The 24,504-nt window shown below is 42.3% G+C and overlaps 1 protein-coding gene across 2 annotated transcripts in view; it reads left to right on the top strand.

Moving 5' to 3' along the window:
• The window catches only part of EIF2AK3 (eukaryotic translation initiation factor 2 alpha kinase 3), a 71,885-nt gene extending 47,792 nt beyond the window's left edge, over positions 1 to 24,093 (top strand). For both annotated transcript variants that reach the window (XM_056117128.1, XM_056117136.1), the window contains exons 11-17: positions 516 to 638; positions 3,867 to 4,016; positions 6,514 to 7,291; positions 12,449 to 12,616; positions 19,284 to 19,385; positions 21,906 to 21,968; positions 22,901 to 24,093. In XM_056117128.1, the coding sequence (XP_055973103.1) occupies positions 516 to 638; positions 3,867 to 4,016; positions 6,514 to 7,291; positions 12,449 to 12,616; positions 19,284 to 19,385; positions 21,906 to 21,968; positions 22,901 to 23,107 (1,591 nt within the window). In that variant the 3' untranslated portion in view covers positions 23,108 to 24,093. The remainder of the gene's footprint in view (positions 1 to 515; positions 639 to 3,866; positions 4,017 to 6,513; positions 7,292 to 12,448; positions 12,617 to 19,283; positions 19,386 to 21,905; positions 21,969 to 22,900) is intronic.
• Positions 24,094 to 24,504: the final 411 nt, after the last annotated feature.

The raw sequence follows: 24,504 nt of genomic DNA, 5'->3' as shown, positions 1-24,504 counted from the left end.
AATTAGAGATTTAAGGATAGGACATTTTTGTAGATGATGTAAAAGTCCAGTAGAGTTTAGATTTATAAGAACTGCTATAAGAGCAAAGGTACTCACAGTGAAGCAGCTTTTTTTCATTCTATAAAAATTTCTTAGACAAAAATATTTGAATGTGTTTTATTTCTACAAAGAGAAGAGCCACGAATGCGACTTGTAGAATTTAAAACTATATTAAAACAAGTTTAGTGGACACACATCCTGCTGGTGAGGGAGAGGACCATGAGACAGTGCTAGAGGTAGGGACACCAGCACTCTGGTGAGGGCGATGGGACAGCAGCTCTGCATTCCCGAAAAGTTACTAGGAACAGTATTAGAAATCATGATGCCTCAATAATAAAAGCCCTAAAGTTTTAAAAGGAAGACAAATTTTAATCAAAAATTAGCTCTGTGAGATTTGAGTTTACACATCTTAGGATGGTACTGTTACCTTACTACAAAAAATTGTGTTTACAAACTTTGATTTTTTTTTTTTAAAGATATTTAACAGATTTTGAACCAGTCCAGTGCATGGGTCGTGGTGGATTTGGAGTTGTCTTTGAAGCTAGAAACAAAGTAGATGACTGCAATTATGCCATCAAGAGAATTCGTCTCCCCAACAGGTAAGAAATGGCACTTGTAGTAAATTAGGATTAGCACTAGATTAGCAAATATACATATTTATGATCTCAGAGGCAATAATTTGTCTTTCTTACTATACTCTAAGGAGATAGTACAAGATAGTTTCTGATCTCCTATCCTTAGCATTTCCAAAATTCAAGTGTTTTTTTTTTTTTAATTTTTGGGTCACACCTAGTTGTGTGTTTGGGAGTCCATTCCCAATAGTAGTTGGGGGACTGTGAAGTGCTGGGGATCAAACCTGGGCCTCCTAAATGCAAAGCACTTTGCATACATGTAGCCCGTTGAGCTGCCTCTCCAGCCTAGCATATCCCGTATTACCAGGAGTGTTTTATGAAGATGCTAAAATTCACTAAAAATACTTTACAGTTGTCCAGCTCATATATTTGCAATATTTTGTTTAGCCATTTTTTGTTCAATATTTAAGTGAATGATCTGTTGCAATTAAGAAATCACTTTGATGGGGCTGGAGAAATAGCATAGCAAATAGGGAGTTTGCCTTCCATTCCCAGCAGCATTCCATATGGTCCCCCAAGCACTGCTTGGAGTAAGTCCTGAGCGTTGCTGCATGTGGCCCCCAAATAAAAGAATTTAAGAGGGGGCTGGAGAGAAAGCACAGCAGATAGGGCATTTGCCTTGCACGCGGCCGAACCGGGTTCAATTCCCAGTATCTCATATGGTCCCCTGAGCACCGCCAGGAGTAACCCCTATGCATCGCTAGGTGTGACCCAAAAAGCAAAAAAAAAAAAAAAAAAAGAATTTAAGATAAAAATATTTGTACTGTTCATCTTTTATATACATTTTGAACAGATCTGTTACCTTAAGGTAAATTTCTGAAAGAGGAATTGCTGGCTTAGAACAGTGTAGTATGTAAGACGATGGCTTTCAGTGATCAATCTCTTTCTATCCTACTAGACTCACTCCGATTCTTGATGAGATGCACAGTAATTTCTAAGTTGTCCTTGGAACAGGCAGAACAGTGGATAAGGGCACATGAACAGAATGGGTTTGAGCTCTACAGGTCTTTTCCTTGTTATTTATATTTTGAGTGTTTTAAGAATTTATATATGTAGAGTATCACATTGTGGCCCGCTCAAGCAAATTGATGAACAATGGGAGAACAGTGACAGAGTATCACATAGTATTTGCAATTTAGCAAAGCCTCTGCCCTCAAGAGCTTATAACTAGATGTATGTGTTGTATGGTTTTGTACGCATAATAGAATAACGGTAGTGCAGAAAGATTGTGACCTCTCGAAAAAGCAGTCAAGAGAACACTCAAGAATAGTTGAGATAAGTACCAGGAGATCTGCTCCACGGCTTGGAAGGTGGCAGCACATGCTGGGGGAAAAGGCATCTTAGATAGAGAAGGGAACACCAAGTAAAGGGTGTTTGGAGGACTCACTCAGGATGCGAGATGTGTGCTGGAAATAGACTATAGACCGAACATGATGGCCACTCAATACCTCTATTGCAAACCACAACATCCTAAAGGAAAGATAGAGCAAAAGGGAATGCCCTGCCACAGAGGTGGGGTGGGGTGGGAGGGGGTGAGAGTGGGAGGGCTACTGGATTCATTGGTGGTGGAGAATGGGCACTGGTGGAGGGATGGGTACTTGATCATTGTATAACTGAAACCCAAGCACGGAAGTTTGTAAGTCTACAACTGTACCTCATGGTGTTTCACTGATTAAAAAAAAAAAAAGAAAAGAAAAAGTCGTCAAGAAAGGCAAGTTGTGGAGGTGGTGAGGTCTGTACTGGGTGTTCAAGAATAACCTACACTTCAGTGGACAGATGTGGAGAGTAGGGATAACCAAAAACATGAAATGATTTGAGTAAAGGAAGATGCTCAGAGGTGACTATAGAGAATAAAGTCAGAATACAGAAAATGATGAATGTTCTGACACAGGGGGCGTGAAGGGTGGAAATATTGGAGTATGGAAGAGTAGATAGAAAAAATAGCCTACATCCCCTTAAATTTTATGGAAGTTAGCTTTTGTTCTAGACAAAATTGGATCTTTGAGAACAAGAAGGATGTGATCAAAGTAGAGGTGACTCTGGAGGTGGAGAGTAGACAGCCATTAGGAGGGGAGGGTCCAAGATAAGACTGTTAGGGTTTTTTATTTTTTGGTTTATTTGCAAAAATTTATTTCTAAGATACAGAGCGTTAGTGCAACATGGGTGATGATGGGTGAAAAAGGAATGAGGGCGAGGAATTGAAAAGGAGGAGCTTTTGAGATTTGGCAACTGAATGCAGAGTCCCAGAACTTGAAGAATTCAGAAAAATTATCAGGATTCCCAGAAGGTGGGGCATTCACATCAACAATGCACGCAAATAAAAGTGAGAGTAGCAGGTAGTTTCTTCCAGGAGGGGCCAGAATATAACTCGTGTCAAGCATATTATTTCAGGTGATGATGGAATCACTAGAAACGAGAAATTTAGGGACTGGTAGCACAGGAAGCTGGACGTTACATGCAGCTGAGCAGGGTTTTTATCCACGGCATTTGATATGGTCCCCCAAGACCACCAGGAATGATCCCTGAGCACAGACCCAGGAATAAGCATTGCCTCCCCCCCACCAAGCATACACACACACACACACACACACACACACACACCCCGCAAGGAAAAAAAAAAGAAATGAAAAATTAGTTCTACCAGAAAGATGTCACGGCAGAAGCTCAAATCAAGTTCTGTTCTTGTTGTGCCTGTGTTATTCAGTAGGTGAGTCTTGGTTAAACAAACAAATGTGTTTGTACATCATTTGTTGGCGTGACTTCCCATCCTGGCTGTGATATATATCCTCTACTCCTAGTGCCTAGTTGAAGAAACATTAATATGTCCATGCTGACTCATACCACTAGCGGCTCACACGTGAACTGACATAATTAACACAAATTGCAGTGTGGGCATCAAAGTGATGAGCAATCTCCTAAAGGGTCTGTGGTCAATTATTTTTCAGTCAGTCAAAAAAATTTTATGTGAATGAGGTAATATGTATGCCTGTAGCCTTTATTTCTAGAATTTAAAAAATGCTGAAATACATTTTTTTAAAATAAAATCACAGAACTGCCACTAACTTATAGAAGATGCCACTAGGCTAACTTATCCGTTTCCAATTTTAGTTTCAAGGGAGAATTTTACTATTTTTCACAAGTGGATATGCTTATTATGTCTTCAGTGTCTTCTTTTTCCCTCTGTGTTTTATTTAGGGAGTTGGCTCGGGAAAAGGTTATGCGAGAAGTGAAAGCCTTAGCCAAGCTTGAACATCCAGGAATTGTTAGATACTTCAATGCTTGGTTGGAAACACCCCCAGAGAAGTGGCAGGAAAAAATGGATGAAATCTGGCTGAAGGATGAAAGGTAACATTGTTTCACATCGACTTGAAAACTACTATTTTATTTCTGGCATATGTTTAGCTTCTACAAACAAAATATTATTTCTTTGATTTTAGAGCTGTCTTTTTAAAAAAAAAAAAAAAGAAAAGTAACAGGATTTTTTGTTGTTGTTTGTTTTCTTTGTTTTTGTTTTTGGTGCTGAGGGAGGCGTTTGTTCAGCCAGCACCTGGACCCATCTTCTCCTCTCCTCAGGCTTAAAATATTTCCTCAGCTACATGTAGCTTAGTGGCAGGTTGATTTAGGTTTTATAACATGCCCCTCCCTACCCCCTAATATCCCCCCATGAATTTGAAAAATTTTCGGTAGGTAAGGTTCTGAGTGGGTTATTCACTGAGGGATGTATAGTGTCTTTTCTCAATAAGAAATATTGTCTCCCTTTGATATGTTTTTTATCTATTTTAAAATCTAATGTAGTTAATTAGCATTTTATTTTAATCTAATTTTGTTTTTAGAAGAGGCCAGGGACACTTGCGCTTGCCATGCTCAGGCTGATTGTACTTGAGGGACAACAAGGCCAGACAGCTATTCTGAGAGGCCAGTATGGCCAGACCCCCTGATTCATGGTGTGGGGGGCTTGTGATGTGGGGATCAAACTCACGGCCTACAAGCTAGACCTGTGTACTACCACTTAAGCCTGCTCCCTGACTTTGTCTTAATTTTATCTAATTTTCTTAGTTAACAACTTACAACTGCTTCCTGTTGGGATTTTTGTTTTACTTTTTACTTTTATTTCTTTTTAATTTAATCCTTTTTATATAAAGTTGTTCGCAATGATTTATTACATTCAATATTCCAACACCAATCCCACCACCATTACACCTTCCCATCTCCATTTCCCAATTTTCCCAACAATCACCCAAGTCTGCCCCAATAGCAGGCCCTAAATAATTTATTTTGTATTGCTTGTTATGAATAATTTGCTAAAAGTGATCAAAAATAATTTCCTTAAAAGAAAGTATGTGAAGATTCTTGTATCACACCCTGGAGCCACTAAGCCCTTGTATAAGAGATTACTAGCATGTGTGCTAATATTTTCTTTTTTTAAAATTTATTTTATTTTTTATTGAGTCACTAATGTGTGCTAATATTTTCGTAATCGAGATTGGTTGCCTCCTACTTTACATCCCATCCAATGTAGTGTGCTACTCCTGGTACATCAGCAATGTAGAGTATGGGATGTCATGGTTGTGTGCTCCAGGAATTCTAAAATTTTGAAATGGGTGATAGAGCTGGACTTAAATTTTTAACTGGATGGTGACTTTGAAGTCCAGAAGCATCTCTGCAGCTTGTTCTTCAAGATTCAAATGTCTCTGGATCATGGTCAGTTAATGAGCTTATATGGCACCAAAGGTGGTTAGTTTGTGAGCGTGACTGCCAGGCTCCCACAATAGGGCGACAGAGGTCAACCATCCCTGACTCCGTGAGAGCCTGGAGATTTTGGTAACAAAACACACATACCTGAGTTTCTCAACAGATTCATTCGTGGATGAGGCTTATCCTGAGCCTGTGGAGTCCAGCCGTGAGCATGGCAGTGATTGGGTTCTGGAAGTTTTTGGCTGCTGGTCTCTGCCTGGGCCAGTGCCTCACCCTCTCTCATCGGGGATGCCCTGGATATGAGACTCAGCTAGAGGCATGCCAGCAGTTTTTGATCTCTTCCAAGACTTATTTATTAGTCACAACTACTTTTTAAAGTAGTTTAAATCCATTGCAGTTAAAAATGCATCAACTGAGGCACCCTGAAGATAATCCTGATGTTAAGAGAAGGAAGACCAAATGAGCAAAAACATTTATTATTATTTATTTGCAAAAACAAATAAATGAGAACACAAAGAGGAAGTAGACCAACAGCTGGAGTAAAATTACTGCCTGAAATTGACTGGGCACATGTGAGGGTGCTTGTTAGAGTGACATTCTCTTGGACACAGGAGCCAAATCATGGCTGGCCCAAATGAAGGGGCCCCTGGCCTCAAGGCCCTGTGAACTGTGTGCTGTTTTGGCCAAAGGTCTTGGCCATTGTACTGTGATATACAGATAATCCTTTCACATATAACATTAAGGACATAAGTCAACAGTAAACAAAAGCATATATCAGTTTGAAATTGTCATTTTATAACTTGCTTTATTAATAGTCAGATCTATTTTTCCCCCTTTATGGTTGTTGCTGCAGTGGCCATGGGGCGTCACACAGTGGTGTAACTCGCACTTGGCCTGGATGCGCTGGAGACTGCCCACTTTATTGTGGCGACAGGGATTGCTGTCTGGGTTTTACTCCACATGGAGTGTGGGGTTGGGGTTCTAGCTGCATATAGGTTGTAGGCTAGTGTCTTGCCTTAGTCTGAAAAGTAGACTTTACAACTAGGCTTTCCCTGGGCTTTATAATTGGAACTTTCAGCCAGGAGCCTCGGTGTCGCTGTTTGATCAGCGCATGCCCGCTCTCATCTTTGTGTTTCTCCCACTTTAGCACAGACTGGCCTCTCAGCTCTCCTAGCCCAATGGATGCGCCTTCCGTCAAAATACGCCAAATGGACCCTTTTTCTACAAAGGAGCATATTGAAATCATAGCCCCTTCCCCCCGAAGAGGCAGGTCTTTTTCAGTGGGAATCTCCTGCGGGGAGACAAGTTCTTCAGAGAGCCAATTCTCACCACTGGAATTTTCAGAAACTGACCATGGAGACGTCAGCGAGTCGGTGGATGCGGTGTATAACCTCCAGGACAGTTGCCTTACAGACTGTGATGCAGAAGATGGTACTGTGGATGGCAACGATGAGGGACACTCCTTTGAACTTTGTCCCTCTGAAACTTCTCCCTACGTACGGTCCGGGGAGAGAACCTCGTCTTCTATAGTATTTGAAGATTCTGGTTGCGATAATGCATCCAGTAAAGAACTCAAAACAAATCGAGTGCATCTTGGCAACCACTGTGCAAATAAACTCGCTGCTCTCAAGCATTCCAGTAGCCAGTCGTCCTCGGAACCCACCCTGTCTATTTCTCCGCCAAGGCCAACGTCTCTAAGTTTAGATCTCACAAAGAACTCCGCAGAGAAACTCCAGCCCAGTTCCCCAAAAGTGTATCTTTACATCCAGATGCAGCTGTGCAGAAAGGAAAACCTCAAAGACTGGATGAACAGTCGCTGCACCATCGAGGAGAGAGAGAGGAGCATGTGTCTGCACATCTTCCTGCAGATCGCGGAAGCAGTGGAGTTTCTGCACAGCAAAGGGCTCATGCACAGGGACCTCAAGGTCTGTATCTGCAGCTCCTTACCCAGGGGCTTCAGTCCGATGTATTATTATTATTGATCGACAGCAGCGCTTGCAGTACCCTTAGCAAAGGAAGAACAGAGGTCTGGGATGGTGGCCTAAATGGGGGTCTGCAATAAAAAGAATTCCTCAGGGGCCAGAGGAATGGTACAGTAGGTAGAGAGTTTGCCTTGCACGTGACTGATGGGGTTCAATCCCCAGCATCCTATATGGTTCCCTAAGCTTGCTAGGAGTGATTCCTGAGCACTGCCTGGTGTGGCCCCAAGACAAGAACAAATAAGAAGACATGTTGTGAGAAATTTAAGTAGATTGTGCATTCTTCTCATAAGTACTTTTTTTGTTTTGTTTTTGTTTTGTTTGGGGGCCATACCTGGCATGCTCAGGGATCACTCCTGGCAAGGTTAGCGATTCTAACCCAGGTTGATTGCATGAAAAGCAAGCACCTGAACCCACTATTCTCTCTCTCTCTCTCTCTCTCTCTCTCTCTCTCTCTCTCTCTCTCTCTCTCTCTCTCTGGTCTTTTGAAAAGTATCTTTTAGTGGGAGCAGGAAATGTTGGTGGCTCAGATATAAATGACAGGACCTGGGTTTTATCCCCAGCACCACATGCAAAAAAAATACTAATAATAATTTCTGATTTTTTGAAAAAAACATGAACAGATATTCCATATTTTTCCTATGGCTTCAAGTCACTCAGACACAAGTTCCCTTAGGTTCCAGGTGAAAGTGACCCCACTGGAGGAGCAGCACACATGAATGTTTTTCAGATTAACATATTGATCAATTTGTAGCACTGTAGTACTGTCCTCCAGTTGTTCATCTATTTGCTCCAGTGGGCCCAGTAATGTCTCCATTGTGAGACTTGTTGTTACTGTGTTTGGCATATTGAAAAAGTCATGGGTAGCTTGCCAGGCTTTGCTGTGGGGGTGAGATATTCTCGGTAGCTTGCCGGGCTCTCCAAGAGGGGTGGAGGAATTGAACTCGGGTCAGCCGGGTCGACTGAGTGCAAGGCAAATGCCTTACCTGTTGTGCTATCAGTCTATCCCCCAGTTTAATTATTTCTAGGTTTTAAAAAAATATATAAATATAGTTTTGTTTTAGGCACCAGAGTTTGGACAGGTTATTTTCTTTTAAAAGTGGCAGTAGGTTTCACAAATGGAGGGTGTTTGGAGGATCCTCCCAGGAGGGGAGATGCAGGTTGAAAGTAGACTGGATTGAACATGTTTGCCACTCAGTGCCTCTTTTGCTGATCACAACACCCAAAAGGAGAGAGAGAACAAAAGGGAATGCCCTGCCACAGTGGCAGGGGGGGATGGGGGGGAGGAATATTATCCTGGTGGTGGAAAATGGGCACTGGTGGAGGGATGGGTATTTGATCATGGTATAACCGAAATCCAAGCACAAAAATTTGTAAATCTACAACTGTACCTCATGGTGTTTCACTAATAATAATAATAAAAAAAAGTGGCAGTAGGTTTCTAAATCCTTAATTAATTCTGTTTTAAAAGTTTGGAATAAAGGAACAAGAAATAGAAATAATAGCTGTTTTCCAAAGTAATAGCAATTGCTTTGTTATTACAGGCACTGTAACTTCAGTGATTTTTGATGTGGGTATAAAGCTGATCTTTAGGAATTATCTGCACTGATTGAAAATTTCACAAATGATTTATGTAAGTTGGAAGGGAAAAGACAACTCCCAGAGATCAGATAATCCTGAATTAAGCAAGGGCTGATTAACAGTTATTAGACATACAAAATACCAGTTAAAAAGCAGTGTAGCTTTTTGTTCACTGATAATATTCTGTTTTTATATTAGATATTGATGAATAATCCTTTAAATATACAATTGCCTGAAGATTTTTCTTAGATTTGTGCCAGCACAAAATAATTTTAAGGAAATAATTTCTTAAGCCAGAAAAGTAGTAAGGAAGGTAAAGTTTTACTTTGCTTGTGGCTGTGCTGGCACCACCCCTAGTTTGAATTTCTGGCCCTGCATATAGACCCTGGAGCACTGCCAGGAGTTATCCTTGAGCACAGAGACAAGAATAGCCCCTGACCAGAGAGATGATGTATAGCAGGTCAGCCACCTGGGTTTGATCCCCAACCTCACATATAGTCCTGTAAGCCCTGCCAGAAGTGATCCTTCTGTGCAGAGCCAGGACTAACCCTGAGCACAGACTGGTGTGGCCCCAAACTAAAAACAAACAAGAAAAGGGCTTCTGAGTCCTGGTTAATTAATTTTTGGACTTTATTGGGGTTTTTGTTTGTTTGTTTGTTTTTGGGTCAGACCTGGCGATGCTCAGGGGTTACTCCTAGCTCTGCACTCAAGAATTACTCCTGGAGGTGCTTGGGGACCATACGGGATACTGGGGATTAAACCCAGCTCAGCCTTGTGCAAGGCAAATGCTCTTCCCACTATTCTATCGCTCTGTTCCTGGTTTAATTTTTGTCTTTAGTGCTTTCCAGTTCCTAACCCTCTAGGCTGGTTTCTAGTCTTCACTCTAGCTATACTGAGCTTTTCTGAGTTCTTAAATTTGTGCAGCAAAGTCCCTGTAGCACTTGATACTTTGTTTTCCAGTTCTCATCACAACACATATGATACCCTCTGGTATCCTCAGACCTAAGAGCACGTGTGTTTTGCCCACCTTAATACAGTGCCTAGGCATGTTCTTTACGCTCATATTTAATTTTTAATTATTCTTCTATTTATAATCAAAAACTTTTTATTAATCAAAAAGTAAATGTAGGGATGGAGCAATAACACAGTGGGTAGGGGACTTGCCTTGCTCGCTACTCACTTGGGTTGGATCCCCAACACCCCATATGGTCCCCAATGCCCACCAGGAGTGATCCTGGGTGCAGATCCATAAGTAAGCCCTAAGTACAGACAGGTGTCACCCCCAAACAAAAAAAACAAAAACTGAAATGTATTGGTTCATGTATACTCCAATTTGCCAAGGTTTCGCTAAGACTATCAGATGTGTTTTGACAAGAGCCTAGTTTGAACCCTCCACTCTTGTTCCATTTTCAGATAAAGTCTCCTTCCCGCCCCCCCCCCCCCCTTTTGAGTCACACCCAGTGTCTCAGGGCTAACACCTGGCTCTGCACTAAGGAATTACTTCTGGATTGAGGGACCATATGTGATGCCAGGGATTGAACCTGGGTTGGCAGCGAGCAAGGCAATAGCCCTACCTGCTGCACTATTGCCCTTGCTCTTAGAAAAGACCTTAATTCACTGTTTCTGAAAAGTTTCCAGCCCAACAGTTCTCAATGCTATATGTTGGGTATTTTTTCCGGTTTTTTTTTTTTTTTTTTTTTGGCAGGGAGGGCATTTGGGCCCACACCTGTCTGAGCATAGGCTTATTCCTGGCTCTGCACTCAAGGGTTACTCCTGGCAGGGCTCAGGGACCATATGCAGTTCTAGGTATTGAACCCAGGTCAAGGCAGGTACCTTAGCACTGTACTGTTCTTCCAGACCAAGGCTTCTTGTTTTAAAGCTGTTAGAGGTATTAGAGCAGAGGGTGGAACGAGAGGTCCCTCATGATAGAGTAGAAGTGCTGGGTTCCTTTATCTTGGTTCACATTCAGGACACATACTTATCCCTAGATTTAGTATCCTGACCAGGGTGTGGGGTTATGTTGACTGGCTTCTGGCCCTCAGGCTGCTACCTCAAGATAACTTTCACAGGGTCCAGAAAGGGGGTTTTCCTAAGTCAGCAGGATGCTTCTGTTGGAAGGTGGAGAAAAACACAAAAATAATCACAGTGTTCAGTCAGTAGCAGCTGACCCTAGATGATAGGAGAGGGCAGAGGAGATGGAATCAACATCAGAGTGGCATAGAAGGCATAGAAGGTTCTTTATGAAGAACAGACACAGGCAACTGTAGGTTTTGATTATATGCTACAGTTTGATTACTTGAAGTCAAAATTGTATTTTTGGGTTTAGGAGTAAAATGTTATTTGTCTAGCAGAATTTGAAACCTGATGGAATTTGATTTCATAAATTAATTGATTTCCTTTTTTCTCATTTCAAAGGCTGTGATTGGCAGTCATGTTAGCAGAGATTAGAGAAGACTCTCAGAGGAAGATGATATATTTCACCTAGGGGAATGTTTTTGAGGACCCCAGGAGAGATTTGATTAGTGCATCCTTTCAACAGTGCATGAGAGATCAGAATTCATGCCAGAGGTCTTAGTGTATAAGAAGAGGCAATTTAAGATTATAGTTAAGAGCTCTTGGGGCTGGAGAGATAGTGCAGTGGGTTAGGCACTTGCCTTGCATGCTGCTGACCAGGTTTTGATCCCAGCATGTTCCATGGAGCCTGAACACAGAGCTAGGAGTAAGCACCTCTGGGTGTGGCCCCAACACAAATGAAAATAGATTATAGTTAAGAGCACATAATCGCTTCAGACTTAAAGACCATTCTATTTTGTTCATTCAGTCAACTATTAGTTAGCTAGCACCCAGCAGAGACTGTGCTGGGTGCTGACACCCGCTCATGAACCACTCCGCCTGCGTCCTACTCTGGGGTCTTTCACAGAGTGGCTCTTTCCTCTGACCAGCTGGGTATCAGGCAGTTCACTCCCCATCTCTGGGCATCGGTTTTCATAGCTCTGAAGTAAGGTGATAAATAAGGTGGTTTTCATAGATCTGAAGTAAGGAGCAGAGGGTGGGAAGAAAACTTCGACTAGCTGAAGTAAGGTGGTATTACACCTGTTCATAGCAGTAAACTGGTTAAAATGGTTCCTAACACATTGCGAGAGCCATATGTGCCTTTGCTATCATTACTACTATAGTTATAACCATAATTTTAAAATGTAGCGAAGCTTGCTGAGAGAGTCTCAAAATATTGATATGGAGGTTGAATGCCCTGGACCTTAGGAGATGATGAGAATCTCTGAGGGTTTAAGTAAATTCAGTAAATGCTAACTAGCTTTCTCTGCAACACTCCCCACCCTGTCGCCCATTGAAGATGTCTGGCATTGAAGAATTGTTTTTATTTTCATATTAGCTCATTTTAAAGAGAAACGTGTGTGATAACAGGAAGTTTCTTATATTTATTTTCTGTCTTCATTGAAATCATTCACTTCTTGCCTTTGCCATATTCACCGATCTTGCTTTTGTCTGCTCTGTTTTTTCCAGCCTTCCAACATTTTCTTTTCAGTGGATGATGTGGTCAAGGTTGGAGACTTTGGACTCGTGACTGCAATGGACCAGGATGAGGAAGAGCAGATGGTTCTTACTCCCATGCCAGCATATGCCAGACACACAGGACAAGTGGGGACAAAACTGTACATGAGCCCAGAGCAGGTGTGTCTTTTGTTTTTCTTCTGAGTTAGCAATAGTATTGTGGTTAGCAGGACAAGTTCGATGTATACTCCATAAATCTCTAGTCCTCTGCTACATAAAATACACAGTAAAATGAATCTGGATACTGAAAAATGTGTTCGTGTTACTCAGGCAACACAGCTATAAAACACATGAGATTCATTTTCCCTCTTCTTCGAGAACCTGACCACAGCCAGAAATTTGTGAAGAGACTCCTTTGTGAAATGCTTCCCTTCCAAACTTAACTCCCATTTGCTTTAAGTGAGCTCATAGGGACTGTTTCCAGGGCTGGTGGCACTGAGCTGTTCCTCTCTGCTTTAAGTTGACTTTCAGAGCAAGAAATAGAGGTAGATAGGCTGCAATGTGTTGCCTGTTCAGTCCTCAAAGAAAAAGCAGAGTAAAGCGGCTAGCAAGTGGAAGAGATAGTGGTGGATCCCTGGAACTTCAGAGTGGCATGTTTGACCCTCCCTAGACTATTGACAATCACAAGCTCATACATCCTCCCATCAGAGGTTCTCAGGCTTTTTGTGTCTGAACCTGTACATGTAAACACGGTTAAGAACTCAAGAGTGGGTTGTGGGTAGGGCAGTGGGTAGGGCACTTCCTTTGCACATGCATCCCAGATTCAATCCCTCGACACGGTCCCCTGAGCCTGTCAGGAGTGATCCCTGAGCACCACCAAATAAAAGAACTAGAGAGAGAGAGCTCAGTAGGCTGAAGGCCTGGTTTTGGTCCCCAGTTCCACATGGTTCCCCCCACCCCCCCAGCACCAAGCCAGGAGTAGTTCCTAAGCTTGCAAGGTCTTTCTGAGCATTTCCTGCCAGCCCCTCCACATAGAAAGAAATTATAAATGTTTTCCCATGATTACAATGCAATTAAAAACAAAAGGGAGAGGGGCCAGAGCAAGAGCACAACGGGTAGGGCGTTTGCCTTGCATGTGGTCAATTCAGGTTCAATCCCCCGCATCCTATATGGTCCCCTGAGCACTGCCAGGAGTAATTCTTGAGTGCTCAGAGCCAGGAGTAACCCCTGAGCGTCACTGGGTGTGACTCAGAAAGAAAAAAAAAAGAGAGAGAGACGAAAGGAAGAAAGAGATTAGGTGTGGCTTTTTAATTTTTTTTGTTTTAATTGAATTACCATGAGGTAAAGTTCGTTGATTTGCTCGAGCGGGCCCAGTAACATCTTCATTGGAGACATTGTTGTTACTGTGTAAAGTTACAAAGCTTTTATGTTGAGTTTCAGTAATAAAATGATCCAACACCCATTCGTCTACCAGTGCACATTCTCCACCACCAAAGTCTGCGGTATCCCTCCCTCCCGAACCTCCAACATCCCACCTTTCCCCCTGCCTCTTGGTTTGTTTTTTTGTTTGTTTGTTTTGGGGGCCATACCCGGCAATACTCAGGAGTTACTCCTGGCTCTGCATTCAGAAATTGTTTCTGGCAGAACTCCGGGACCATGTGGGATACTGGGGATCATGCCATGTATAAGATAAACACCCTTCCCAGGGGACTATCTATCGCTCCAGTCCCCTGTGTTGATTGGTTTAAATGTTGGATTGCAAAGATCTTCATCCTCTTTTGAGCAGCTGGGAATTTAAACATTCTTTTTAAATAACTATTGGGTAAATAGTGAATTAAAAATATGTGTGTAATTAGTAAGAAAATAATTTAAAAAAATGTTTTAATGTTAGTAGTAAGTCACCTTCGGCTGCCGGAGCCCTGGTCGGGGCGGGGAGGAAAGCTCAACCCGATCCCCTCCAAGGGGCTCCGGGAAGGAACACCCAGGTGCGGGGGCATAAGACTGCACTGTTCTCGTCCGGGATCTGGATTTTACAGTCTCTGAGTCTTGGCCGCTGATGGGATTACACGGCACCAGGGGGCCAGGTGGTGGGTGTGACCCCCGCCTACTGGAACTTGGAGGATCTGGGTGGAAGATGCTCGACTCCAATTCGAGTAGGCTTGGAGGTCTCGGCCCCGGAACCCGCGTGGCTTTGTCCCTCTGCCAGTACCTTCATGCCAGCCACCACCATGCTGAGACCACTCTCCACACACATGAAGGTACTGGCAGAGGGACAAAGCCACGCGGGTTCCGGGACCGAGACCTCCAAGCCTACTCGAATTGGAGTCGAGCATCTTCCACCCAGATCCTCCAAGTTCCAGTAGGCGGGGGTCACACCCACCACCTGGCCCCCTGGCGCCGTGTAATCCCATCAGCGGCCAAGACTCAGAGACTGTAAAATCCAGATCCCGGAACCGCACGGCCGCATTTGCGGCCGTGCAACATCTTTTCAGAACTTTGTTTTATGACATCTTATTGTCTCATTCCTACTTCGGACAAACTTGCAGGCTATCGAATGTAGCCTGCCCACACGGCAGAGTCTGGCAAACTCCCCGTGGCGTACCAAATATGCCAAATACCAGTAACAATGATGGGTCTCATTCTCCTAAATAGCCTTGAATATAATCTCAGGGCTAGGATGAAAGAGACGTTACTGGGGCCTGCTCGAGGCAATCGACGAATAACAGGATGATGAAATGAAATGAAATGAAAAGTAAGTCACCAAAGTTCTGATTGGCAATAAATTTCCTTAAAGGCTTTCAGTGGAGAAGTACCTCACTGCAAAAGTGAGTGGCTTTAGCATTCTGCCCCACAGACAGCAGGAGGAGCTGCAAGCTTGGGAACAGCCTCGAAGCTAGAAAACAGTATGAATGGGAGCCCGTTAGAGTTTCAAAAAAAATATATAGCCACCCTAGTAGATCTGCTGGAGCGGGAAGAGGCGTGGTGACAAATAAAAGAAGTAATTAGAATTTTCAAATGTGCAAGAAGCTATTATGCTTGGTCAGTCATTGCAACCAAAAGTAGCCACGCTATCTTAAGTAGCGTGGATACTCAACCACGTGAAAAATCTCACCCACCTCGTTGAATCATTGTGATCAAATGATTTTCCAGAATCTAGTGAAAAGAGAAATTAAGCCTGTATGGAATATCAAAGTTTGTAAATATATATTTATATCTCTAAGAAAGAAGACTTGAGGGAAGTGGTATCAAATGGCAGTAGTGAGGACTTATTGACCAGGGGACTGAGAATGATATTTTGTACCTTTCTATATTTTCTTATTTTTTCTGCCTAGACACTTATCAAAATTGATACTAAAAGTTTTAAGTAACTTTTTTTTTTTTAATCCTTTTTCAGGGCTGGAGAGATAGCACAGTGGGTAGGGCGTTTGCCTTGTACGCGGCCAACCCGGGTTCAGTTCCCAGCATCCCATATGGTCCCCTGAGCACCGCCAGGAGTAACCCCTGAGTGCAGAGCCAGGAGTAACCTCTGTGCATCACCAGGTGTGACCCAAAAAGCAAAAAAAAAAAAAAAACAACTTTTTTATCTGAAATGATACCTTTATACTTTGAATAATGTGAAAACAAAATTCACACATGAAAGGAAAGCTCCCTGGATGCTGGTCAATAAAGAACTGGAGGCTGTGTCCTCCCCATGACTCCCCAGACCTGTGTGAAATATGTGACTGACCCTTGCTCCTTGTCAGGGTCTATCCTTGCAGCCTTTCCCAATTCTCTTAATTTTTTTAACGCCCTCCCCCCAGTATAGAAGCTATAAAAATAGGGGGCTGGATACAGGCTTTTTGCACTGGAGACATGGGCTTAATCCCGGCAGAGCACAGTCCCCCAGCACAGAGCTAGGCGTAACTCATAAACCAAAAAAGATCAATGAAAATAGGAGTCTTACCCATCTCATTTTTAGTTTCACCCCAAAAATATAAAACAATGTCTAGAATTCAGGTGTTGTAAAAAATTTGGTGGATATGGGGACGTGGGTGTCAGTGGAAGGAGAGACACCAAGTCGTCCTGGCTACCTCATCCACGTGGCTGTTCCAGCTGCGTGTTGACTTGTGACTAATATATGTATGCATACATGTGCACGTGTGTATGGGTGTATGGGCATCTTTGTTGAAAGCAGGAGTTGCCCTCTGAGGAAGAGGCTGATGTGGCAAGTAATATTTGTTACTGTTGAAAATACTACAAAATCAGGAATAACTAGAGTTTTGTCATGGTGTGTTGCATTATATAAATGTGGGGGCTAGCAAGAAAAAAAAAAAGAAAAAGGGGCTGGAGCAATAGCACAGTGGATGGGGCATTTGCCTTACACGCGGCTGACCCAGGTTCGATTCCCAGCATCCCATATGGTCCCCAGAGCACCGCCAGGAGTAATTCCTGAGTGCAGAGCCAGGAGTAAGCCCTGAGCATTGCTGGGTGTGACCCAAAAAGCAAAAATAAATAAATGCGGGTGCTAAAAATCAAGTCTTGGGGCTAGGGAGAGCTCAAGGGACTAGAGAGCATTTGAGAGACATCCCCATATCCACCAAATCTTTACAACACTTGAATTCTAGACATTATTTTATATTTTATGTACCTCCCACCCCGTACCACCTGCAGTGCACCCCTCTTCCTCTGCCAACAACATGCAGGGATTAGTCTGAGAAACAGTGGATGTAGCTCCTCCCTCCCCCTCCCCCCCCCAAAAAAAACCAACAACCCCAGGTTTCTCGGGGCTGGGGATGAGGCTCAGTGATCAAGTACATGCCTTCATGTGTGAGACCAAGGGTTTGATGCCTAGCATTGCAAAATTTATTAATCAAATGTAATTAAATGTTTAAAAATCTCTCAACAGATACAGGTTGTATGAATTGTCTTATTTAAGCCTCATAAGCTATACTAGAATTTTTTAAAGAGTACTTTTTCAAAGCTCTTAATTTTCTCTCACTTTCCTTCAAGGAGTAAATGGGCAGAGAGCACAACAGAGAGCACAATTATTTTGCTTCTGGTTGTAATTACTATAAAATACAGACCAAGTTCTAGTATTTCACAGTGATAAACCTTAAACCTTAAACTCTGAAAGGTTCTGTTAATATTTTGCCCATTTGAGATTTTATGTTTAGTCCCAATTTTTTTAGAAGGTGTTTCATAAAGGCACTCTTTAATGTGTTTGTGGTGCTAATTTGTCCTTATAAATGGCTTTTCTCATATATTAGTCAATGCTCCTATGTAGGGAATATAAGAGATACAAAAATTATAAAGAATAGGAATTATCTAAAAATCTAAATATTCTAAAACAGTGACATAGGTTAGTGTCTTCTCTGTGTGTTTATGCATATGTTGTATATTTATAAATACCTTATTTTGGAAAAAAACTGATTCTAGTTCATAAAATTTCAAACGGTTTTAAAATAAGTATTACATTATTGAAAGTTCCCCCCCCTTTTTTTTATTAGGGAGGGAGGGAGGGAGAAGATAGAAAGAGGGAGAGAGAAGAAAAAGGAGAGTGGAGAGGGAGAGTTTTCCCATTACTGACTTTGTATTTCAACTGCATAGTTTTCTCTCTATTAAACAACATTTTTTTGTTGGACATTTTACTTATAAGCTTATTGTTAGGAACATCACTGGGGTTAAACCATCCCTCTAGAAGGTCTCTGTGCATGTTTTCCTCTGCCCCAGGGAGCAAGAAATCAAATTAGGACAATTCAGTAGGAATAAACATTTATTCCCAAATTGCTTTTCAGGGGATTCCTATCAGCTCTGTTTTTTCCACATATTGTCTTTGAAATAATTCCCAAATCCTGGGGTAAGAGAGAAGGGAAAGGGGTCGGGGGAAGTAGTAGAATTTCCTCTCTGATAGTCTAAGCATAGATGCAGGTTTCTTTCCGGAGGACCCAAGGGACTGATGGCAAGTGCAGCTCTGGAAAAAAAGACTGGGACAGTTCTGGTTCTCTAATCCCTGGCGTCTTCCTGCTCCCTCCAGATCCCCCCAGCTAGAAATGCGACTGTGGTGCATTCCCCAGGTGATGGGCTGCTTTGTCCTTTGGCCAGCTGTCAAGTTATGTGCCTGCCTAAAGTCATTTTCACAAATAAAGGGGTTCCTCTGGGTCCCAGGAGGTCACTTTTAATTTGAATGAGGCCTTGTATAATAGAGGAGTAAGGTTGTAATTCATTTGTTCATTTTAACAAGTATTTATGGAGTACCTTCTCTATACTTAGCTTGGTGTTGGATGGTAGCAATACAAAAGAAGCACGTTTCCTTTCCCTCCAGGACTTTATAATCTAGTGGTGAAGAATAAGAAATAGACGCATGAAAAAAATACAACCAAGAATGCCAAGTAGTCCATAATTAAGTGCCATAATGAGGGCTAACCACAGTTGATTAGTGGTTTGGAGTAATGAAGATTTTCTCATAAAAATGGGTGAGGACTAAGATGATTAGAAATAAGAGATTTGCTTTAGATAGTGGTCCTTTGAAAAACTTCACCTCAGGGGCTTCAGAGCAGCTTTTGCTGGCTCAAACACACTGCTAGGCTCCGGGTTTCTGCCTGGCCTCTTTGACTGATGCATATCTCAGAGCTAGACCCTGGCTTTCCTTCTGTAATGCTGAACGGTTTAATTACCCTGGCTGTGGAGAATTGGAGGAAAGAGGCTGGAGAGATGATTAACTCTTTGCTAACATTTTCACACAGACAGTTACCTTCAGAATGACTGAAGAAGTGACTAAAGCAGCTTTGGGATTCAGTAATGCCTTGTAATTGATTGTAGGTTTCTGGTTAAAACTTTCCCAATATTTTTTCTTTCTCTGGAATTTCAGATTCATGGAAACAGCTACTCTCACAAAGTGGACATCTTCTCCTTAGGCCTCATTCTGTTTGAGCTGCTCTACCCATTTGGCACTCAGATGGAGAGAGTCAGGGTAAGTTCCTGCGCCTCAAAAGAAAAAAGCGGAAAAGGAAGTCCAGAATTTACAAAAGAAAGCCTTCTTATTTTTATTATTTTGGTTTTGGGGCCACATCAGCTGTACTTGGGGCTTCCTCCTGGCTCTGTACTCAGGGATCATTCCTGACACAGTTGCACAGTTGGGGGAATGTATGAGGCACTGGGGATTGAACCTGGGTCGGCTTCATGCAAGGCAAGTGGCTATCTGCTGTACTATTTCTTGGGCCCCTAAAAGCATTTTATCATATATATGGAGGAAGGAGGAGGGGATCACAACTGGTGGTTCTCAGGGGTTGCTTGAGATACCCCAAGAAAGCTTTTTAAAAGAAGGGTAACCTAGTCTTAATTTCAGAAGATTTAACTGAAAATGAAAGAGATCCTGTAAACTAAGGATTTGTAAGATGTTTGCTTCCATTTAAAATTCAGTCTTCAAAAATTTCCTTGAATTTTTTGTTCCTGGTTGCTTAAATTCAACACAACAAAGCTTACACTCAGTAAATGTTTTATTAATAGTTTGGATAACATGGTTACAAGTGCTGACTTGTATGAGTTTTTGTTTATTTTTTTGGTTTGTTTTGGGATTTTTGTTTGTTTGTTTCTTGGGCACACATACCTAGTGCATCAAACAATACTATCAAGAAAGTAAAAGTAGGACCAGAGCCATAGTACAGGGGGCAGGCGTTTACCTTGCAGGAGTAATTCCTGAGCACAGAGCCAGGAATAACTCCTGAGCATCACCAGGTGTGACCCACAAAGCCAGAACACAAGAAAGTGGAAACAGGCCTGGGTGTGGCTCACTGCTCAAGCAGTAGATGCCTTGATGCAGGACCTGGGTTCAGGACCTGACACTGCCCACTCCCCACCAACAGCGATCTCTCACCTTTTCACATCACTAAGTGGTGTCCATTGAGCACATATACCACTTCATTCTCCACTCATCTGTCCCTGGGTACTTTGGTTTGTTCCCGATCTTGATACTGTAAATAGCACTATAATGAACATAGGCGTGCACACATGTTTTAATCTAGTGTTCCTATATTCTTTGGATAGTTACCTAATTGATAGAATTGCTGAATCTTAGAGTTTTTTGATTTGGTTTTGTTCTGGGGCCTCACCTGGCAATGCTCAGGGCTTACTGCTGGCTCTGCACTCAGGGATCACTCTAGGCAGTGCTCCAGGGACCATATGGGGTACAGGGGATCCAACCCAAGTCAGCCACATGCAAGGCAAGTGCCCTACCTGCTGTATTGTCTCTGCACCCCTTAGCTGGATCATAGGGCAATTTTGTTTTTAATTTTTTTTTTTAGAAACCTCCTTGTTTTGCACAGAAATCTCCTTACTGTTTTCCAGTTTACAACAGTAAATGGAGACTCTTTTTTTCTCCACACTTTTTTCAGCACTGACAACTTACCATTGAAGAGGTGTGAAAAAAACACTCCTGGAACAGATTCAATGATATACACTGTTCAATAAGAAACCAAAAATACCCCAGAAAGCTGGGGTTCAGTGAACAGTCACTTTTTATCTTGACCTTGCAAGCACTGGCCCTGTCTGCACACTCAACCTTGTATAAGTACCCATCTAACTCTTCTCTACTGGTCTGGCCTACATTCATTGTTTTATAGATTTCATGTTTTCCTTTTTTCTTGCATGAGTCTCATTTTTCTCATGCATGTCCTTCAGTTGATTCCTAAGAACCTACAAGAGATCGTGCTCATCTGTAATTGGTAGATGAGCCAGTGTCCATTTTCCTGCAGACCCTCAAGGGCCTTGTCTCCTTCCCTTATTGGTTCCAGGGCTCGCTTAATTTCACTTTTCAAAACATCTTTGTTGTCATCATTGCAAAGGCAATAGAGGCGCTGTACTAAATAGTCTGCCTGAGTTTACGTGTCAAAAAAAAAACCATATAAAATGAGCCATGTTACCTTTGTTTTATACATAAGAGAACTGGAACAGAAAGAGCCTAAAGTTGTTCGTGTAAGCAATGAGCCTCTGAAAATATTGGCTTAGTTAGCTTCAATTTTATTTAAGTTTTAGAAGAATTGACTTGATTTTCTCCCCCCCCCCCCCCACACACACACACACACACACTCACACACACAAGGTCAAGAGGTTTAAGGGTACAGGTTTAAGGCGCTTGCTTTACACAGTGCCAACTCAAGTTTCATCAAGTTTTCATTGGCATATGGTCCCCTGAGTACCACCAGAAGTGATCTCTGGGTAGTGCCAAGAGTAAGCCCTGAGCACAGTGAGATGTGGAGGGAGGGAGCGATGGGAGTGATGGGAGAAGGAGAATCCTAGTATTTGGTGATTTAATGATGTGAATGTCTATGCTCAGGGAGCACTTTGTATGTACATAATTACGTCAGGAAAGCTATTGGTAAGTATTCCATATATTTAATAACTTTCTTAGTCTGTTAGAGCATCAGAATTGTTCATTGTTTAAATAGATTATATATCAAAATTAAAGGTAACTAACACTTTTCTTTCTTTTCAGATCTTAACTGATGTAAGAAATCTCAAATTTCCACCACTTTTTACTCAGAAATATCCTCGCGAGGTATGTCTATTTCTCATCTTTTTTTTTTTTTCTTTTTTTCTTCTTGGGTCACATCTGATGATCCTCAGGGATTACTGCTCCTAGCTGTGCACTCAGGAATTACTCCTGGTGGTGCTCAGGGGATCATATGGGATGCTGGGAATCAAACCTGGGTCAGAAGCATGCAAGGCAAATGCCCTTCCCTCTGTACTATTGCTCTGGCCTGACTTCTCATCATTTATTACCTTGAGAGTTACATTCAGAACATATAATGCCCTTAGCAAACAGTTCATCAGTTTCCTCCTCTAGCAGATGAGGAAGCGATAGGTCTAGAGGAAGGAGACCTGGTCCTTTGTTTTGAGGGGGTTACACCTGCTATCTTCAGGCCTACTCGGCTTCCTGCTCTACAGTGCTTCCTGTGGCGCTCCGAGGTGCTGGGATGAGCTATGAGAGCCGTGAACTCTGAGTGCTTACTTTTGACTTTGTGCTCAGGGGTCATTTCTGGGACAGTAATCAGGTGCTCAGATCAAACTGGGGTCTGCTCCTTGCAGGGCAAGCTCCTTATCCATTGTACTATCTTTCAAGCCCAGAATCTGATTTTTTTTTTTTGAGTCACACCCAGCAGTACACAGGGGTTACCTCCTGGCTTTGCACTTAGGAATTACTCCTGGCAGTGCTGGCGAACCATATGGGATGCCAGGGATCGAACCCGGGTCGGCCACATGTAAGGTGAACGCCCTACACACTGTAGTATAGCTTTGGCCCTATGATCTATTTTTAAAGTTAGAGTATGTCCGTTTTTCAAAGGATATAATTTATGATGCTTTATTGTATGTTAGCATACCATTTACCTCCAAATGACTCGTGATTATTTGGAGAAGGGAATTATGATTAGCGACCAGTTTAGGGGTCCAGGCCTGGACTTTAAATGTTGACCAGTGTTTCTCTTTCAGTCTGCAATGGTTCAGGACATGCTCTCTCCTTCACCCACTGAACGGCCAGAAGCGACGGACATCATTGAAAATGCCGTGTTTGAGGACTTGGAGTTGCCAGGAAAAACAGTGCTCAGACAGAGATCCCGTTCCTTAAGTTCATCAGGGACGAAACATTCCAGACACCCCAGCATCTCCCACAGCCCTTTGCCAAGCAGCTTGTCTTAGGCTGGACTCGTCCCCGTCTGGGAAGCAGGAGTGCCCTGCTACCTAACAACGTGACTTTCCAGAATTGCGGACTTAAAATGTGGTTTCTTTGCTCACGGTTGTTTCCGGCTACTGTTTTCCAAGTCAAAAATAGAACAGAATTGGGGTCTTACCCTAATTTGAATGAGCTCTTGATTTCTGCTCTGCTCAAGGAGAGGACCTGTCTCTTTCACTGTGGCCCGTGTTCTTCGTTTGTCTCTTGGGACTGGCTGACCAAGCTTTCTAACCCTCACCTTTTGCCAAGGGAGGTAGAAGCAATCTCTAAAGTAGAGAGAAAAAAATAAAAGTGGAAATATTTTTATAGTACAGAAGAATGAAAATTCCTACGTGTGGTGGCTTTATTGTTCTAGGAATTTGCCTCCTAGAGATTTGGTGGTGACTTTGAAACTGATTTCCAAAAATAGCTGACTCCATTTTTGTCCCTTGTGGGTAAATTAGGAATCTGCACTATTTTGGAGGAGAAGTAGCACAAATTGCCTAATGGTTTATGTCCATAGCTAGTTTTATAGTGGCTTTTATAGCATTAAGTAGCTTTATCCCTTAGGTTCTAGGGATAGTTCGAGCTTTTCATACTATTACCTCCAATAAAAGGAAAATGAAGCATTTTTGGTACAAATTGGTTAAAACTTCTGGTTTGAGAAGGAAAAAAGGTAGTAAAAAATGAATTATATATTACAACTAATTTCTTTACAATTAATGGACCTAATGAAACTTTAAGTGTCTTGTATGTCATCTAGTAGGTTATTTTCCCAAAACTGATTATAGGTAAGTTTAATCATCTAATTTGCTAACATGTTTTTATTTTTCATTGTAAATATGTTTATTTTTTATTTATAAAAATTCTGAACTCAATCCATTTGGGTTGGTGGTGTACAGAACACACTTACGTGTGTTAACTATTGTGACTTCTTTCAAGTCTAAATGATTTAATAAAATTTTAAAATATTTATGTGTGACTCTTATTGGGGAGGGTAAGGTAAAGGTAAAGGTAAAGGCCCTCCCGTTGATCGTCGATTTGCTCGAGCGGGCCCAGTAACATCTCCATTGGAGACTTTGTTGTTACTGTGTTTGGCATATCGAATACTCTCGGTAGCTTGCCGGGCTCTCCGAGAGGGGCGGAGGAATCGAACTCGGGTCGGCCATGTTGGCCGCTTGTAAGGCGAACGCCCTACCGCTGTGCTAAATTAGCCTCAAAGTAATTAATTTTAAAATTTTAAAAATAGGACCAAATGTTTGTGAAAGATCAGATCTTAAGATCAAGAAATCTTAATCTAGGGCCTGGAGCACAGCAGGTAGGGCATTTCCCTTGCACACAGCCGACTGGGTTTGATTCCCAGCATCCCATATGGTCCCCCGAG

The sequence above is a fragment of the Sorex fumeus genome, unplaced genomic scaffold, assembly GCF_029834395.1.
Source record: "Sorex fumeus unplaced genomic scaffold, SorFum_2.1 ptg000003l, whole genome shotgun sequence".
In the NCBI taxonomy this organism is placed as follows: Eukaryota; Metazoa; Chordata; class Mammalia; order Eulipotyphla; family Soricidae; genus Sorex; species Sorex fumeus.
The sequence above is the reverse complement of the archived record's forward strand: the minus strand, read 5'-3'. Positions and strand labels throughout refer to the sequence as shown.